The sequence below is a fragment of the Haemaphysalis longicornis genome, unplaced genomic scaffold (genome assembly GCF_048455015.1).
Source record: "Haemaphysalis longicornis isolate Haplotype H1 unplaced genomic scaffold, Haemaphysalis longicornis Haplotype H1 scaffold_1, whole genome shotgun sequence".
Lineage (NCBI taxonomy): Eukaryota > Metazoa > Arthropoda > Arachnida > Ixodida > Ixodidae > Haemaphysalis > Haemaphysalis longicornis.
In genome coordinates, this window is record NW_027526203.1 from 350,890,036 (window position 1) to 350,909,286 (window position 19,251).

At 47.0% G+C, this 19,251-nt stretch overlaps 1 protein-coding gene across 1 annotated transcript in view; it reads left to right on the top strand.

Annotated features, from left to right (window-relative positions):
* LOC144154533 (protein phosphatase 1 regulatory subunit 3C-like) overlaps positions 1-9,663 on the top strand; it is a 17,540-nt gene extending 7,877 nt beyond the window's left edge. Inside the window, exon 3 of the mRNA XM_077685854.1 lies at positions 7,519-9,663. Within this exon, the coding sequence (XP_077541980.1) occupies positions 7,519-7,878 (360 nt within the window). The 3' untranslated portion in view covers positions 7,879-9,663. The remainder of the gene's footprint in view (positions 1-7,518) is intronic.
* The last annotated feature ends 9,588 nt before the right edge of the window (positions 9,664-19,251 follow it).

Here is a 19,251-nt window from a genome sequence, read left to right on the forward strand (position 1 = left end):
AGGAAACGAAGGAAACAATCGCAAGATTATGTCGATCATGTTTTCAACATCCAGAATATTTAGTTATTTATTTATTTATTTATTTATTTATTTATTTATTTATTTATTTATTTATTTATTTATTTATTTATTTATTTATTTATTTATTTATTTATTTATTTATTTATTTATTTGTTTGTTTATTTAACGTTCCGGTTCACTTTTCTGTGGCTCCAGGATCTTCCGTCCGTTTTCTTTTCGTGGGCCCCACCTATGGTTCCGTGGGCGGATACCTGGTCGGCCCGACTGGCCCTTTCTAGACGCAACTGGTTGAGGGCGTGCATATTGCGAGCGGAAACAGGCCGGGTCGCCCCGCTCGTCTTCGCACCTCTAAGCTGGTGGTGGGTAAGCGGTGCCAGCGCAACTGGTTTATTTTTGCCACTAGCGGTTGTAACGGCGGGGGGTGGCAAATGGTTAATGGCAGGTCTTTGCGTCATGCCGAGCAACTTGGCTGCGCCGTGCTGCAAGCGCTGTAAGATAACTTAGTGCAAAGCCGAGGTGCACTTTGTCTCTTTCAAGACTTTCGCCCCACCAGTTCCTGTTTTAATCGTGGATTGCGGCATTGAAAGCGCCGCCTCCGTAAAAGGTGCGGTGCACGTGGGACTGGTGTAAGTGGCTGATAAAGAGTACCTCTGGGAAGTTTTGTGTGGGTTGCATACGCTGTAGACGGGGGAAAATGTCCCCCTGGGTCTTCTGCAACATATGAAGGTAAACTTAGAATCGCAGGTGCACGTGGTTGATGCAGGGAGGAGACATGGGGCTGAAGGAAAGGAGGGGGGGGGATACGCTGTGGTAAAGTGGTGATATATTCTCTGTTCCTTTCGTTCCATGCGCAAATGGTTCACACGCCGAAGCAACAGTTCATGCCACAGTGAAGGTCCCCATATCTAGAATTTATACCACCAGCTGGGACTCTCTAACGTGCACGTGTGTATGCAGGCGTTCCCGTTTCTCGGAGGGACAGCCACCGCGGCCCGGTTCCGAACCAAGCGCGCCACCCTTGCATTGGCGCATCACTGTGGCTGCAAAGCCATTACGGCGGGAATATCGCTGTGAAAAGAGGCTCAAGGGGCACTTAATAGAAACAAGTTGGCTCTATCGGTAGATCGCCGTGACGCGAATGCAAATACACCACCCCCGGCAGAAGCAGTTGCTTATTAATACAGAAAATGTAAAAAAAAAAAACTTTTAAACAGGTTTTGCCGCCTTATACGCTTTCCCGCACTACAGTTTGCGACGTCGCAAATCGTGAGTGGTGAAAGGGGATTGGTGGAGCCTGCCTGCGTCACGCATGCGCAGTAGCGCCCCGCTTGCTATCAGAGTGGAGCGGACCGTCAGAAACGGCCAGCTAGAACTCTCTATTAATCAGGTTCTTTACTATGTATAATTTGTTTCAGCTTCTATTTCGCTCCAATGTTTCGCATAGTCATAGGTGTCGTCAGAAAACTTATGCTAGTGAACGCGAGAGCTACTATTGCTTCTTTTACTGATCGTTTTTATCAATATACGGCAGCCAGCGGCAAAACTCCGAGATAACTGGCGCAATCGGCTAAACAACCTGTCCGACCGCCGGATGCCTGCTCCTTCTGCGCCTTTGTTGGAAAGGCATTGAGTCAATTTGTAGGCGATCCCTCTCAGTCACGGTGTGTGACGTCATCAAGAATGGAAGAGACGCAAGAGAGAAAGATGCCAGCTCTAATTTTTTTTTTTCAACAAGCAAAACATTGTTTGCCATGTAACAAAAGCCAAAACAGCTTTGAAAGGCGTAATTTTTAAGTTGAAATATCATTCAGGCGTTGTCCTTTTAAACCGCTGCAGAGCTAAATTTTTCAATGCCCGGCATGTTAGGCGAATTAAGAGACAGCAGAGTAGAACCCCGTTCGCACATAAATTTCCATTCTGTACAGCGACGTCGTTAGACGGTCGCCGAAATCGAAGCAGCGCGTGCCACGGAGTGCATAGCACGGAATGAGAACGTGCGGTTCATGAGGCGTGACCGAAGCGCAGCATTCATCTGTGCGTTAAGATTCCCAGGTGGGCGAAATTAATGCAGACCCCTCCACTACGGCACGCCTTATGGCCCATGTGCACCTTCGGTGTATTATACCCCCAGAATTTGAACATAAGATGTATTTGTCTTACCCCTCTATCCGATTGTGCACTCAACACAGTCACACTAATTTTTTTTAACATGTGTCCAGTTTGTCCATCTCTCTGGTTAGAAATACACAGATACGATTCCACGCTTGGGATACATCCCTGTAGGACCCTGCCTTGAACTGTACGGCCGAGTTGGGTCCTGTGAAGTGAGCCCGTGTTTGTGCTGATGATTGGGCAGTACGTAGCGGCGAAGGCAAATGAGCGTGGCCGCAGGTGGGCAAGGGGGCAGTATTTTGTATATGCGAAACAAAGCATGCGTTAACCTCAGCTGGTTGCAGTGGCCACCGATTACGCAGCCCGGTACGCTACAACCCGTCACCAAAGATGATACGAGGGAAAAATTGAAGTAACAAAGAAAGCTGGGTGAGTTGGCATGGTGAAACGGAAGCGCGAAAAAACAACGACAACCAGGAGGAACGATCATAACGGGACGGAGCGCTTCTATCAACTAAACTTTTATTGAAAAAACACGAACATATATACATGACGAAAATACACAAAATCACTTGGGCCAGACACAAGCGAACCTTTTATTATGTAACATCCAGACGGTCTACTTCAAGATTAGACAGAGATACGGAGAGGGCACTTACACACTTATCACCCATTTTCGCAATGTGAGCTGCCTCCGCGATTTCGCGCATCTTCTGGTCACGGTGTCGATATAAGATAGTAGTTTCATTGACCAAGCGATGACATCCACACGACGCGCGGACAGGTTTGAAAGCTTATCTGTTTTTAGGGCCCTTTCATGTTCGCGCAGCCGGATATTCAAACAGCGTCCAGTTTGCCCGATATAGGCGCGTTTGCACTTCAGCGGTACCGTATAGACCACCGCCACGCGGCAGCCCACATACGAATGAGTGTGTTTGACAGAACAAAGGCCGGACCCTGAGCATGACATGGCCTGTCTTTCAACAGCCGCGCAAACTCGAGAAATCTTACCAGGGGCTATAAACAAAACATCAACATCAAAACGTTTCGCCACTTTTTTCAAACAGTGTGAAATCCTATGCATGTAGGGCGCCACCGCGATCTTCCTTCTAATTTCAGCCCTGTCTCGGTTGGGCTCGGAACAACACCCAGACTTTACCCATTTCACAAGCTTCTCACACACACTCGACAACAGGTTATCGGGGAACCCAGCAGCTTTCAACCTAGTCACCTGTTGACCGAAGCTAGTGCTCACAGAATGGGGACGGGATTTTTAGAGGGCAGACTCATGCACGAGAGCGCGATGCCACACGAGATGCACGCCCTGCACGAGAGCACGCCCTGAATCGCGACAATTTTGTCTGGGCAAGAAAAAGGAGTAGGCGGGAAACGTGGTTTATTCACTGATTTTATTAGCAACGTATCGCAAACGAAGAATATAGCACACAGCTGTGTATCTCGTATAGTAAGTACAAATGTTCGCATTCTGTGCTGGTTACACAGACATGAGAGATATCTTTGTACAATTCGTCGTATACGGGAAAAAGCTGCAGAGGTCACCACCTTCATTCGCTGTACACAATACAGTTCTACAGAAACGATGTTTCGTAATAACACATTTTTGTGAATAATAAAATGTTTATGAAGTTCAAGTGACCAGCACATTTCGCACACCATTAACAACTGCCTATTTTTCCTACCCTTGTAAACTTGCTAGCCCAAAAAACATTCTATAGCTAGCGAATTTTCTGCGTAATTCAGCCACAGGTCACACCTAGAAAATGAAAGAAATACCACCATGGATTCAATAAGCAACACGTAAAAGCGAAACAAATATTGAGAGTGCAATGAAGGTACAAAAAATGTGTCCTGGCACAGGTTGAAAAGCGAAGCGCAGCTTGGCCGTCGCGCAGTTAACTCGAACTTCTGGTAGCACGGAATGCAAGAGGTCAGCTGCTACGTAAATGATTGGGGAGGGGGGGGGGGGGATTTCTTACGTGTTAATAAACATTCAAAGGTGGTAATGTCACTATAAGAAACTGGTCGTAGGAACGCTCTAAAGCCAAACTAGTTCATCAAACAAGCATTTAAGCACGTTCGGCAAACATAATTTGCTAGCTTTCCTCTCGTGGAAAAAAAAAAAAAAAAAAAAAGAAGAGCACCCGCTCACCAAACCGATACCGACCCGAAATTTCCGTCTGCGCGTCCGCTGGCATCAATCGGCTCATGAGAAACTGTCGACAAGTAGCTTCACGTGCTTACAACATTACTGAAAAATCCGTTCTACGAAACAAAAATGAATTCACTGTAAAGCAACAGCGGAACATTTTTCGGTTCGCCCTGCAGCTTTTTTTTTTTTTTTTTGACAAGGAAAGCACTTGGTTCTTCATAACTTAGAGTGAATAAAACCTGTACTTTCCTGCCGTCCGCTGGGAAGCGGAAACACTTCGCTCTGCTTTTCCTCCCAGAGTTGTGGCACCACACAACAGCGCAGCACGCCTTGTGTCCTTTTCTCAGTTTCTCTGACATTTTGAGCCCGTTCGCACTCAGACACCAAAATTCTCACCTTCAAGGCATACATACTACAAAACTTCTAGCGTGCACACAGTGAAAGCGGCAGGGGCAGACGAAGAGGATGGCAGCTAGAGTTCCTGTATATGCCCGTAGGGAGCATATAGAGGAACTCTAATGGCAGCAGAAGAGATAACAGCGAAAGCGCCACCCGTCGGCGCAACGAATGAAACGACTGAATAAATAAATAAAATGTCAAAAAAGGAAATAGGCAAGAACACAGGCATTACTTCACTTATTGCTGCGTATGTTGGAAATATATAGCCACATACGCAAAAGTTGCTGAATTTTCGCTTGGCTACCAGAGTCATGGTATGGTCCCTAGAAATATTCTAGGGACCATAGTCATGGCGACACTTTATTTCCAATACCGAAACTAGCCGAAGTGTCCGGCCCCTGAGCTTGTCGCTTGCGCTCGGTTAGCGTCACTAGATAAGGGTACAGGGTATCGGCACACTTTTCTCCTATCGTTCCATGCCGCCGCTATTATCATTGATCAGGTCGCATTACGTGACATTTGTTTACACTGCGACCATAGAGTTTCTTACTATATACACTAGAGATGATTCTGGCGCTAGAGTCTATGCGGCTCATATCAAGGCCGTCTATGTCGTCATGAGCCGCCATTGTACTGTGCGCTAGCCTTAGTTTCGTTATTGGCTTATCCTATAGTCGGCATATTATCTCTATGTTGGCTTCGATTGAAGCGTTTTAGCGGCCATATATTCGAGCTGAGTGCCACAAAAACGTAAAGAATGGGTTTTCTTATATAAGTGGAAAATAAAACAGGCTGTTTTAAAGCTAAGGAAAAAGGAAGTAAAGCGTATTTTTTCCGGAACGACTGTGCCTACTATTCTCCAGGCCAAGCTGGTAGTTAACAATGTTACTATTTGGGGGGAAACTCATTAGAGACTCTCATTTTATTAAATTTACCATTATTTCAAATATAAGTTGTTTGTATAAGATAATGGCGATTAAGTTGTCTGTATGAGATAATATAAGATAATATGCAAACAATGTATACCAGGAACACATGGTGGGGCCGGGGGTCCCATTGTTCACAGGCGCCTTATCCATAACGCGATTTTGATGCTTGTTTTGTGGTTTCCTTAAACGAATTCTCAGCTCTATGCCGTATGCCTGATTAGCCGGCCTGGCGCATGCGCTGTGCGTCTTAGGTTTTGGCGCTTTGGCGTTCTTGCCCATGGCGATGAAACCGTTGGGGTGTAGAGGTATACAGCTTTGCTGTAAAAAGAAGAGGGAACACGATTTATTTACAGTATTTACAACTGAGGGCGAGGCAGAGCGGAACCTGACATCATCCTCAAGCGCTCAACTTCGCCCAGCAACACATCGGGTAACAATATAGTGGCGTGCTTTGCTGGCGCACAACAAAAACAAGACACTTGCAGGTTTACGATTTTCCTGTAGCAGAATAAGTCCGTTCTCCGCCTTTGTATGCGTTGTAATGGTGCGTGTATGCGTCCGTGGCGCGTTGGTTACACGGGTTCTGCAACAAATAACGCTTGCCGCATTGTGGCAAAAACGAACCGGGTTGGACCGATGCTGCGGCAGCAGCGCAGCTGTACGTTGTCACGCGGAGGGTGCTGTTGCCGTTTGGCGCGAGAGCGGTTCGCACACTGCTGGAGCCGCTCCAAACGAGAAATCCTTGTAGCGTTGCGCGCACAATTGGCAGATGGCGCGTCTGAACTAAAGCCCCTCTAAGCGGGTGCTTCCCGGATAAGCGAGGGGCCTGTCCGGTGGTCGAGCAAATTGCACGCCATGGCGGAGAGAGCGTCTGGCCACTGCTGAGGCGCCAGTGAAGGCCAGACACGCCCGAGAAGGGCTCTTCTCAAAAAGAGCATGAAGGCCATGATGCACAGCACGCACCCGATTGCTTGGTGGCACCGAAGACGCGCGATGGCGTGTTGCCTGCGTCAGAAAACGTGGGCGCGTACCGCGTTGCCATCCGGGTCTCTCCTCTAAGACGATAGTCCTTCCTGGGCTAGGTGCAACGCTAACATTTTGGAAACTACCCGTTTAATCTTTGCGGCCGTGTACACTGCGACGCCCGCAGTGTGTTTGTTATGTCCAAATACCTGCGTAAAGGGACACTGAAGTGGTTTAAGCGTACTTGTGGCTGTATCGCTATTTAATGGATGTCTCTTCAATGGATTGGCAGTGGGGCCTCTAGTTCCGTTTGGTCGGTTCACTTGGATGCTAGCGCGCAGTTACTACACTGATAACTATGGCTTTTTATTGTTCCCACTATTACATCACTGCTGGCGGGCCTCGATGGTGTAAGAGCGAAATCATAGTCTGTATTATTTCTTGCATTTTTTTATGTTGAATAAAAATGTGATTCGGGCTACCAAAGGCTAGTTCTACTGTCACTAGATAAGATACAGAGTACCGTCACTGTGGCACGCAAGTGAGCAACGGCGCACATTTTGTTGTTTATTACAGTTGCCAGATTGCCGCTTCTGTGACATCACCGCTAACTTGGACGAGGTCATTTGTAAACACTGCCGAAGACACTCCCGAAAACGCAGCTGAGGCTACCCCAGTTGACCGACACAAAACAGATAAACAACAAAATGGCGGCGCCCATGAACTGTCGCAGTGTAAACAAGTGTCACGTGATGCGAACTGACCAATGGTCACGGCGGCGTCACGGAACAATGGGGGGAAAGAGTGCCGATTCTCTGCAACGTTATGTAGTGACACTAGCTAGTTCCTTCAAATTGAACAAGGTTGCATCATGGTTGCATTTCGTTTTCACGACGGCTTCAGTTAAGCCTCGCTTGCGTGCAGGTGTGCCTGAGCGCGCTGTCCGTGCGCGAGCTGATGCTGCACGGCGTGGTGAGCGTGGCCAACGTGACGTACCACAAGCACGTGTTTGTGCGCTACACGGCCAACGCGTGGAAGTCGCACGTGGACTGGCCGGCCTCGTACCTGCCGGGCTCGCTGGCCGACGGCGTGGACCAGTTCGCGTTCGCCCTGAGCGTGGCCGACGCGCCGCGGCACTGCGAGTTCGCCGTCTGCTTCGAGGCCCAGGACGGCGGCTGCTTCTGGGACAACAACGGCGGCCGCAACTACCGCCTCAGCCGAGCAGCCCCCCGCCAGCAAGCAGGCCACAAGGCGCCGTGCGGCAGCTGGCTCCACTGGCTCTGATCGCTCCTGCATGCGCGTGCAGGCCGCCTGCTGCACACACATATGCGCAGCGAAACTGGGATAGACGCAGTGCTGCATTAGTCGTCGATCAGAGGGGCGCGCGCTCCGTCGCGTGATATAGTTTGCGTCCTTGGTGATATAAAAGGGTAGCTTTGAGAGGTTACCGAGGCCTATCTCCTGCCTGTTTCCTGGAGAATTGCAGGATTTACCAGCTCTTCTGTCCATGCCCCCAACATCTGCCACACAGAAGGCCAGTGGAACAGCTTCCTCGGCTCGCTTTACAATTGGCCTCAATGCTGTTGTCGACCAGTTTAAAACAATACGAAAAAAAGTCGCTGGAAAAAGTGTGCTTTGTATACAAACCTACAAACAGCACTGTGGCCCGTGTGTGGATCGGCCGTGCTATAGCATGCGTAGTACATGTGGAGCGTCACAGGAAGGTGTATGACATTGCTGGAGGAGGCTATGCAGGGGTCAGTTTGTTTAGGTCGCGTTCGTTTTGTGTTCAAATTGTGCCATTTGCAAATGTACTCGTGCAAATTGTGCCATGTAAAGTATAAAAAAAGGGACATGTTCTTTTTTGGGGGGTTTACGTTGTGATCGCCGTCAAAACATGCGGCCTTGTCAATATAGCGACCACAGCGCCGCATTGGTTCTGAAGTTAAGGTTCTTCTATAGCTTACATTCCCTTTGAACAGCAAGGTTGTGAATGTACCGCAAGATGTAAGCCAGAAACCATGACCGCTAAATGTTACCGTCTTACGCTGTGTTTCGATTGGAGGTGTCATGCTTTTGCTTACACTAGTCGAAGGGCATACGCTGTGTTGTGCGTGCTTTATTTCCTTTAAAAGCCCCAAGCGAATGAACAATTTTTTTTTGCGCCGGGATGAGAGGCGGGGGGGGGGGGGGGGCAGAGAGGAGATTTCGCAAAAATGTTATTTGGTTCGCCTTCTGCTTGTTTCTTAATAAGGCCCACAGGACCTTATCTCATCAGGCCTTTAATAAGCTTTTTAACATACCGAAGGAGCGAAGAGTTCTTTCAGACTGTCGTTCTGTATGGTGGTGCATTGTAGACCTTTCCATCACGAGGCCCACGCACGTGCGTTCTGGGCTCTGTACGAATCCTGTTGCAACTGCATCAACTGATTCACAATAGCGCGCCCAGGAGGCCTTGGGTTAGAAAGGAGGTTTGTACATAGTATATCTACGCATGCAAAATTGAACGACCCACACCATTGCTCCGGTGTATGTAGGAGAAGCTCTCTCTTGGTGGGCACAAAGCCTCTTCGCGATAACCAGTGACCGCGATGAGCGAAAAGCATACATGTGTCACCTCTAATGTAAGCGTAATGATGGGTTGCGTCTATCCGGAAAAAAGTGACGAGGACATAAAGGAAATCGAGGACGATTTGCAAAGGTCTCAACGCGTGGTGTTGTACCCGCGTGACTGTGCAAGACGCCTAAGGACGCCCCCTTTCCCGCGGCCCTTACATGACGTCCTTTGATCTCAGTCAATGACAGCTGGAATCGGGCGATGTGCTTTTTTATAGCGACGCAGAAGTGAGGTGGCACCGAGTGCGACACGTGATGGTGCGGTCGGGATGTGAGACGAGTGTCTAGTCATAGGTAAGTTCTTGGTAGAAACAAATGGAGTCACAAGGTGCTTGTTGATGTGAAACGAGAAGTATGTGTACATTACTTCTTAGTCTATTGCCTGTCATATAGCATAGTGCAACACTTCTATCATGAAATCAACATGCTTCCAATAAACAGGTTGTGTTTGTGCATTGGTTTGCCCTGTGACTGAATTAGTGTCCGACTTGCGATTTTTGAGCCAGGTGTCAAAATGCCGTGCCATCATAGTTTCTTGAAAACTCTATGCATGCCATAACCTGCGAGTTGAACATCTTCAGCAACTCTGCAGCACCGTCGACTGCGGATCAAGATATCTAGAGAAGGAATCTTGGCGTTCACCTGCGCACAGCGCTGATAATATATCAGTCTCCCCACAATTACGAAGAACGCTCGTACGATCTGCTTGGAGGTGATTCAGTCCCAAATCAGCAGCTTCCAGCGGGAAATTCGAATTTCGATTGTGCTGACCTTTTATACACTTTAAGTTCGGCTTGCAACATAGGTCGTTAAACATTTGTCCATCTATTACAGGTGTTGATGTTTTATTGTACTCTGTTCGTTTTAAACTAAGTTCATCAAAATTAAAATTTCTCAGTTGTTATAGGGACACTGCAACACTTTTTTTCAACTTCTTAAAAAATCTTGCATGTTTTCAGGACATAGTCAACAAATACATCCAGTACTTAGAATAGAGGGTCACAAAGTACCTCAGCCGAAATTTACTGGTCTATGCCCATCAGATAACTTGGAAACCTGTTCGAAAGACTTTTCTCTCTCTCCCGTGTCTTGGCGTTTTTTTAGCGTTCAAATTACGTCATTGAAGCTGTGCAGTGTCTATTTATTGGCTGCTTCCTTTCTGTTGCAGCAATAAACGCATTTGATAGCCACTTTAGAAAAAAATCCACGAAGGCGGATACTTCTGCTTCGACGACCAAATCACGCAGTTCCGCACCGTGCTGTTGGTAACTATAGCTTTGACAATGCTTCCAGACGCGAAGGAAAGAGTGAAAGCGTTTATCGAAAGTGTTTCAGAGTCATTTTAAAGTTTAAAGGAGCGCCGAGAAATTGCTTAATACAATATATCTAGAATAATTTACCTATAGTGTATTATCCGATAGAGTTCTCAAAGTAATTTTTTATTATTTGTTAGTCGGATGATAAATGGTATGCTAGTAGGACAGTAGGAATGCTTAGTTCGGAGCAAGGTGTGCACTTTGTCGATGTCCTAAACTATATTAGGAAAATGTGCAGACGAAAAAACACCGAGACGGCAGGAGAATAGCGCAGGATGAGCGCTTATACCTATCTACGAAGAGAAGTCATCAACGCCCAGCCGAAACTACTGGAGCTAAAGACTTGAATTTTTTTTACTTTATCTACTTCTTAGACAGTGTACATTTCTAAGTGTAGACCGAGGCTAAAGGCTAAAAATCGCCTGACGGGGTCTCGGCCCCCCTTCACTCGTAAATACATCAATTCATGTGTTACCTATACAGTTCGGACAAAAGAAATCACAACGAATTTCCAGCCGAAACTACTGGAGCTAAAGACTTGAATTTTTTTTACTTTATCTACTTCTTAGACAGTGTACATTTCTAAGTGTAGACCGAGGCTAAAGGCTAAAAATCGCCTGACGGGGTCTCGGCCCCCTTCACTCGTAAATACATCAATTCATGTGTTACCTATACAGTTCGGACAAAAGAAATCACAACGAATTTCCAGCCGAAACTACTTGAGCTAAAGACTTGAATTTTTTTTACTTTATCTACTTCTTAGACAGTGTACATTTCTAAGTGTAGACCGAGGCTAAAGGCTAAAAATCGCCTGACGGGGTCTCGGCCCCCCTTCACTCGTAAATACATCAATTCATGTGTTACCTATACAGTTCGGACAAAAGAAATCACAACGAATTTCCAGCCGAAACTACTGGAGCTAAAGACTTGAATTTTTTTTACTTTATCTACTTCTTAGACAGTGTACATTTCTAAGTGTAGACCGAGGCTAAAGGCTAAAAATCGCCTGACGGGGTCTCGGCCCCCTTCACTCGTAAATACATCAATTCATGTGTTACCTATACAGTTCGGACAAAAGAAATCACAACGAATTTCCAGCCGAAACTACTTGAGCTAAAGACTTGAATTTTTTTTACTTTATCTACTTCTTAGACAGTGTACATTTCTAAGTGTAGACCGAGGCTAAAGGCTAAAAATCGCCTGACGGGGTCTCGGCCCCCTTCACTCGTAAATACATCAATTCATGTGTTACCTATACAGTTCGGACAAAAGAAATCACAACGAATTTCCAGCCGAAACTACTGGAGCTAAAGACTTGAATTTTTTTTACTTTATCTACTTCTTAGACAGTGTACATTTCTAAGTGTAGACCGAGGCTAAAGGCTAAAAATCGCCTGACGGGGTCTCGGCCCCCTTCACTCGTAAATACATCAATTCATGTGTTACCTATACAGTTCGGACAAAAGAAATCACAACGAATTTCCAGCCGAAACTACTTGAGCTAAAGACTTGAATTTTTTTTACTTTATCTACTTCTTAGACAGTGTACATTTCTAAGTGTAGACCGAGGCTAAAGGCTAAAAATCGCCTGACGGGGTCTCGGCCCCCCTTCACTCGTAAATACATCAATTCATGTGTTACCTATACAGTTCGGACAAAAGAAATCACAACGAATTTCCAGCCGAAACTACTGGAGCTAAAGACTTGAATTTTTTTTACTTTATCTACTTCTTAGACAGTGTACATTTCTAAGTGTAGACCGAGGCTAAAGGCTAAAAATCGCCTGACGGGGTCTCGGCCCCCTTCACTCGTAAATACATCAATTCATGTGTTACCTATACAGTTCGGACAAAAGAAATCACAACGAATTTCCAGCCGAAACTACTTGAGCTAAAGACTTGAATTTTTTTTACTTTATCTACTTCTTAGACAGTGTACATTTCTAAGTGTAGACCGAGGCTAAAGGCTAAAAATCGCCTGACGGGGTCTCGGCCCCCTTCACTCGTAAATACATCAATTCATGTGTTACCTATACAGTTCGGACAAAAGAAATCACAACGAATTTCTGAAAGTAAACATTGAAGGTGTACATGAGCACTTCTCAGTTGAAACAAAATAAAACACAGAGAATATCTGAAAACGAAGATAAAAAAAAATATGAACATGGGCACTTATCTGTTGATACATGACGAGCCTTACCCCTTGTGCAGTAATCTTCATTAGCTAACAAGTAACATATACACAAGCAAACACACAACCAGAACGATGGAATTTGTTCTGACGTGCATTCTAGGCGATGTATTTGGGCAGATATCAAGTTTGTTTCACAAATAAGTTCGGGAGTACATTCAGGAGAACATTTCTACCATATGGCGTAGGAGCTTATAATAAAAAGAACGAAAACACTATTTCCCCTATGACCTTCTTGGCGCGCTTGACTGGTAGCTTTCGTCAGTGTTCATTCAACGAGCCCCTCATTCCAAATTCTAATAAGCTAACGCACGTACATAGGGCCTCGGTTTTAGAAGAAGAATTTTTTTAGAAGAAGAATTTATTTGTCCTGAGTCTTTACAGGGACGGGAGCAGAGGCTATAGGCTTTGCAGCCTGACAAGGGCCTCTGCACCTACCTACATTTCACAAGCAGGGCACTTATTAACAATAATGAAATATCATATCGCAGCATTCCACACAATAACACAGACAATAAAAATTCACACAATTACAGAGTAGAGGTTAGAAAACATAGGCTTTCACTTAAAAAAATAGAGAAAAGGTCACTTATATACTTTTAAAAACTCGCACAATTGCACAGTAGAACATCACAACAAACATAGTATAGACGTTCACATACGTTTTATCACACAATACACATTAACCAGTAAAAAAGTTCAAGTACACATACTTTATTACATATATTCAATGTCATGGCATAAAAGGATGGACTTCATTTGGGCTTTAGAATGAATATGACTGGTGTCTATGAGACCATGTAAACAATTTAATAAGGCAGGTGCTTGGTACTCGACGTGCTGTTTACCGTAATTTGTCCTCACTATTGGGGTTTTCCTGTACAGATGACGCATGTTTTAATTAAAATTCTTATTTTCTGGTGTGTTCTGAAAACTCTGAGGATCATTTTTCTGAACCCATTAGTTATCTTCGAGATGTTCTTTTCCCCGGGGCTTCTCCTCCAAGCCGCAGCAGCGCTGAGGATCTGACCCCGGGTATCCTCAACCGACAAACTCAGCCTACGATCAAAACTGCATACATTTATTTACAGCCCGGCGGGCGACTAAAAAACAGGACTCGCGCGGAGCTCGAAGACGGCGGGCCGAGCTCTCCTGCGCCCGGGCCGCGTCTCTCCTCGTCTCATCTTCATTTCCATTGCTCTTCGTCGGTGGCCGTCCCATGTGGTGGTGGTTAAGAGATCCGGTGCGCGCAGGCGTTCGAAATGCGCGGCGTCTCAAGGCGGCGCGCGACACGTGCGTTTCATTTGTGCGCTGCTCGTCCCACGGCCCGCGCCACCTCGTGCGTCGAAGCGCCCGACACCATTGTTGATTGATTGGTTGATTGATTAATTGTAGGGTTTAACGCGCCGACGCAGCTCAGGCGATGAGGCGCGCCGTAGTGGAGGGCTCCGGATTAATTTTGACCACCTGGGGATCTTTAACGTGCGCCGAAATATCGTACACACGGGCGTTTTTGCTTTTCGCCTCCATCAGAAAAGCGGCCGCCGCGGCCGGGAATCGAACCCGCGACCTTGTGCTCAGCAGCGCAACGCCTTAGCCACTGAGCCACCGCGGCGGTTTGAACCCATTGTAAAAGCCTAAAGTAATATAGTTGTGTTATTTTTAACATTGAGTATTTTTCGAAAAGTGGCTTATACCCCTGTCACACGGGCACTTTCAATCGCGATTGAAGTGAATCGCGATCGAGTTTTCGAGCGCGCTCGACTCACTGCCGCTGCTACACGGCACGTTTCAATCGCGATCGAGAAGTTGCACGGGTTGCACTCGTGTGCGCTAGACGGCGCTAACAATGTACAGTCGCGTGCGATTTGAAGGTAATCGCGCGAGGTTCGACCGATAAAGGCGATAACGCCCCCGCGCGGCCTTTTTCGGAGCGACTGGGACCTAGTTTATGCATTCTCCTCTCTCTGGGTCGCTGTTCCATCAAGCAGTGATCACTCCCGCTGCTAGTAAATCACCCTTTCCGCTCTGTGGTGATCTTGTGTGGTTGCAATCACGTGTGCCTTTTTTTCTTGGTTATCGTGAGCAACGATAGCACCCATTGTTATAAATGTCCAGTATTTCCAGAGAATGCGTTTCTGCGCACCTTTTCGAGAACTGCTGTAAAATACCACGAGTGCGACGTCGTCGCTGCGTGCGCGATAAAACAAGAGGAAGGGGTTATTGATTTTGCTGCAGGAGTGATGGCTGCTGAAATAAACAGCGACCGAGGGAGAGAAGAATGCGTAAACCAGGAACCAGGCAGTCTAAAACAAGCCGCGTGGGGGCGTTATCGTCGTGGTCGGTCGACGATCTCGCGATTACCTTCAAATCGCACGCGACTGTACTTGCGGCCGGCGTCTGGTAACCTCGCGCGGTCGTAGGTATACGTAACTATGTAAATATTACCTCGCGCTTATTTGGTCAAGTTATTTGACACAATTTGTGGCGTTAGTTGAAGTTGTCACATTCTGTTCCATTACTCAGCAAGGACGAGAGTATCGCAGCTTTCGTTCGATCACGCTTGGAAGCCTCGATCGCGCTTGAGAAACCAGGATTGAGTTCGAAGTGGATGGAGCTCGATCGCGATTGAAACTGCCGTGTAGCAGAGGCCCGATCCGGATTGAGCTCGATCCGGATCGACTCAATCGCGATTGAAAGTGCCCGTGTGACAGGGGTATTAGTTTTTAAGTCCCTGATGAGGCCATGATATTGTTCGAAGGCTCGGAGGACTCTTTTTTGCATAATCAGTAGTTTTTGATAGTTCATTTGTGTCGTAGTACCCCATACCATGATGCAATATGTCATTTTCGAATAAAACAGTGCATAATACAACTCCATTTGTAGCCATTTTGGTACAACTGGGCTCAGTTTGTATAAACACCCAGCAGTTCTACTAAGCTCCATAGTTAATTTTTGTATATGTGTATATTTTTGGTGTCTTCTGGTACTGGTGTCTTCTAATTTTGGCAGTATTGGCGGCGCAAATGGCGTAAGAGGTTTGCCCGCTAGTCGACTGCTCCGGCAAGCTGGAGGCGATCGTGTCCCCTTCACTCCCCTCCTTTCTCCTCCACCCAAAGAAGGTCCTCTCCACCCCAGTTGTCAGTGCGCGCGCGTGCACCGACAACGAATTGCCGAGAGAGAGAAACGGCTTTTATTGAACCGAGCTAATTACGACGCCTTCTTATACCCCTGCTACACTAGCGTCCGAATGTCATTTGAACCAAATGTCATTTGACTCAAATGCCAAGTTGTGCTGCTACACTAGGTTTTGAAATGCCATTCGGCTCAAATGACATTGGAGCCAAATGAGCACCCAGAGAGACATTCGGGATTGCAAATGCCATTTCTGGCGCTCCCGCACGCAGCGTCTTCGATCGGCAATAAAAAATATAATACTTCCTTTCGTAAAACAAACAAAATATTTTTGTTTGTGGAACTTTGTTTACTGTTCATTTACTTACAATATGAAATCAACATACTTAATTTTCATACTCTCAAAAACAGTGGCTCGGTTGCAAAAAAAAAAAAAAAACTACGCAAACAGCCACCACATTAGAGTCAAAACTGGTGTCTTCTAATTTGATATCATTTTACTGCCTTATACTTCCCCTAAATTTGATTGTTGAATTATTATGCCTTATACTGCCCCTAAATTTGATTGTTGTAATATTGTACGAAAACGGGACGGGACGACAACAGCGCCACTACAGCACGGCGAGCAATTGTGAGAGCTTTCAAGTGCCATTGAAATTGTAGTGTAGCACGGCGGATCCTGAATGGCATTCGAAGCACCCCATTTGAGTCAAATGACATTTGGTTCAAATGACAATCGGACCCTAGTGTAGTAGGGGTATTAGACGCCGTCGATGGAAGCGGTTCCCTCTTCACGGGACCCATAGCTTCCCTAGCCGCCTGGCCCCTGGAGATCAGGACGAGCTGGTCTTCCTGGGCGGGGCAGGTTAGAAAGGTCTCCCATCGCTCGGTAAGGGAGGATAAGACATGAGGTGGGGTAGTGGGACAGGTAAGATGGTGGGGGGATTGGCGTGACGAAATCGCAGACTCCAATGACGTGTTGAAGCGTGCTTAACTGAGTCTTGCAGAAATTACATTCCTTCTCGTACCTTTCCGGGTACATCTTGTTTTGAAGGTAAGGGTGCGGGAAAGATCCTGCCTGCCTGTATCTGCCTGTAAATCTTGATTGATTGATTATGAGGTCTAACGCGCCGACACTACACAGGCGATGAGGCGCGCCGTAGTGGAGGGCTCCGGATTAATTTCGACCACATGGAGATCTTTAACGTGCGCCGAAATCTCGAACGCACGGGCGTTTTCGCTTTTCGCCTCCATCGGAAAAGCGGCTGCCGCGTCCGGGAATCGAACCCGCATCCTTGGGCTGCCTGTAAATCGCTTGCTGTTCTCCGCTAAGCGATTTTTGAGGACCGGGGTAACGTCGCCTCTCCGTCCTTTGATGGTTCGTAATGTCCCTATCACTAATTATAACTACAACACGCGCATACACACGTGAACACACGCGCACACACCCATGTCTGCAGAGGCGTTCACAGCACCGTCTTTTTTTTTCGAGATTTCGATATAGTACTAATTTATGCCTGATTGTCAGGTTTTTTTTTTCTTTTTTTTCATTTTTGTGGAAATTTAAAGTACAGCCGTAGAAAATTTTTTCGCCGTGGTATACATCTCGCAAGCCGCACTTCATTGCATCGTGCGTTACGTAGGCTTTCTACGTCCTCGGTGTGGCATAACAGAGCCAGGTCCCGTAGCTGCGCGCGATACCTGTTGCTTCCGCTAACAAAACACGCTCCTCGCAACACGCGGCAGTGCCACGTTGCATCACGCGTCGGGGGCTGGTGAGGCAGCGCGTCTGGCGGCCGCATCGCCGCTGACGGACCGAGGAAAAGGGGAGCGCCTTGGAGGAGCCGTAAATGAACGCTTGTCTGGCGCTTTGCCACGAGAGCAACCGTGGTGGGGCCTGCCCGTCGGCGCTGTGCACTCGCTGACGTCTTTGCCGGCAGCCGGAAGACGCGGTCCGTCGGAGACAGCCGCTCGAACTCCGGCGGGTCGTTCATTCGGAGGGGGCAACTACTGGGGAAAACGCTGTCCTGTGCGGTTGTCTATCTTTCGCAATGCGCTTTTCCGCTGATTTATCCTGTTCGACCACGCATCGTCTATCCCCTGTCCCTGTCATCGCTCGATCCTTCTAATTCTGAAAAAAGTGTATTTTTTTGTTATGTGCCTTCTACGCCAAAAAAAGACAATAGAGATTCGTGGCACAAATATGGAAGTATTGAAGAAACAAACTGACCAGTTCCGTTTTGAACTGGCGAGGTCAGCCCTGCTAGTGACAAAGCTTGCTACGCCAGACGGGGTATGACTGTAATAATGAGTGGTGAATGTTGGACATTAGGGGTATACAGCAGGGAGAATACAAACAAGAAACGTTAAAAAAGAGAAACAATGTAATGCTGCTAGCAGAATCCGGGCATAAAAATACGTTTGAAAAGGAAATCGTTAGTGTAAACTCTGAATCAAATGACAAAGTAAACATTGCAAAAAAAGGGAAGAACACCAACCACAGAAAAAGAAATAGATAAACACCACAGCACGAGAAGTACATATCTTGAGACACTTGCACCGCCTATGTTCTAAAGAGATTTGCCCAGTTCAGATTCTCGTAGGAACCGGAGCAGAACTTTTGTTCCCCAGGTACTATCAGCACTATTGGCCCAGGGCCCAAGAAAATGACTAAGTTCGAGCCTGCCCCCATGACGTACACGAGACAGGGAGCTCGCTGCAGTTTTTCGCGCAGCAGTGAATCGAGGGCAGACGCACAACAAGTGATTTACAGTCTCACAAACGGCGCAAGTCGGACACAGGGGTGAATCGTCCCAACCTATCTTAAACCCAAAACTTCGAGTAAACGCTACATTCAGGTGCAGATGGTGCAACACTTCTTCACACCGCTTGTTGAGGTTGCATGGAAAGTGGAACTCACAGTGCGGATCAATAGCCTGCAGAGGTACGTATACCTGCGGTGAGGGTCCTGCCACTCCGTCATTTGTGCAGTCCAAAGGCGTTGCTGTCCTCTCGGGGAAAAAGGAAGCTGGGTCGTGTCGCGCAGCAAGTGGCCTGCTCTGGCGGCTGCATTGGATCTAGTGTTGCCTTGTATGCCCGAGTGAGCAGGCAGCCACTGAAGAATGATGTCATGACCTTAGCGCACTGCCATTGTGTGAATTTCGGCAATTTCACATACAAGCCGACTGCGGTTGTAAAGCTTTCGGAGGGCTTCCTAAGGCGCTACGCGAGCCGAATAATATTACCCGTTGTTGGGCATCATATCCGCTGATGTAATGAAGTGCCGCCCTTACAGCTGCCAGTTCGGTAGCAGTCGAGGATGTTTTGTGGCTTAGTTTTCTTTCCATAGTACACCGGGCTGACGGGATCCACACGCAGATGGCAGATGAGCCCCAGAGAA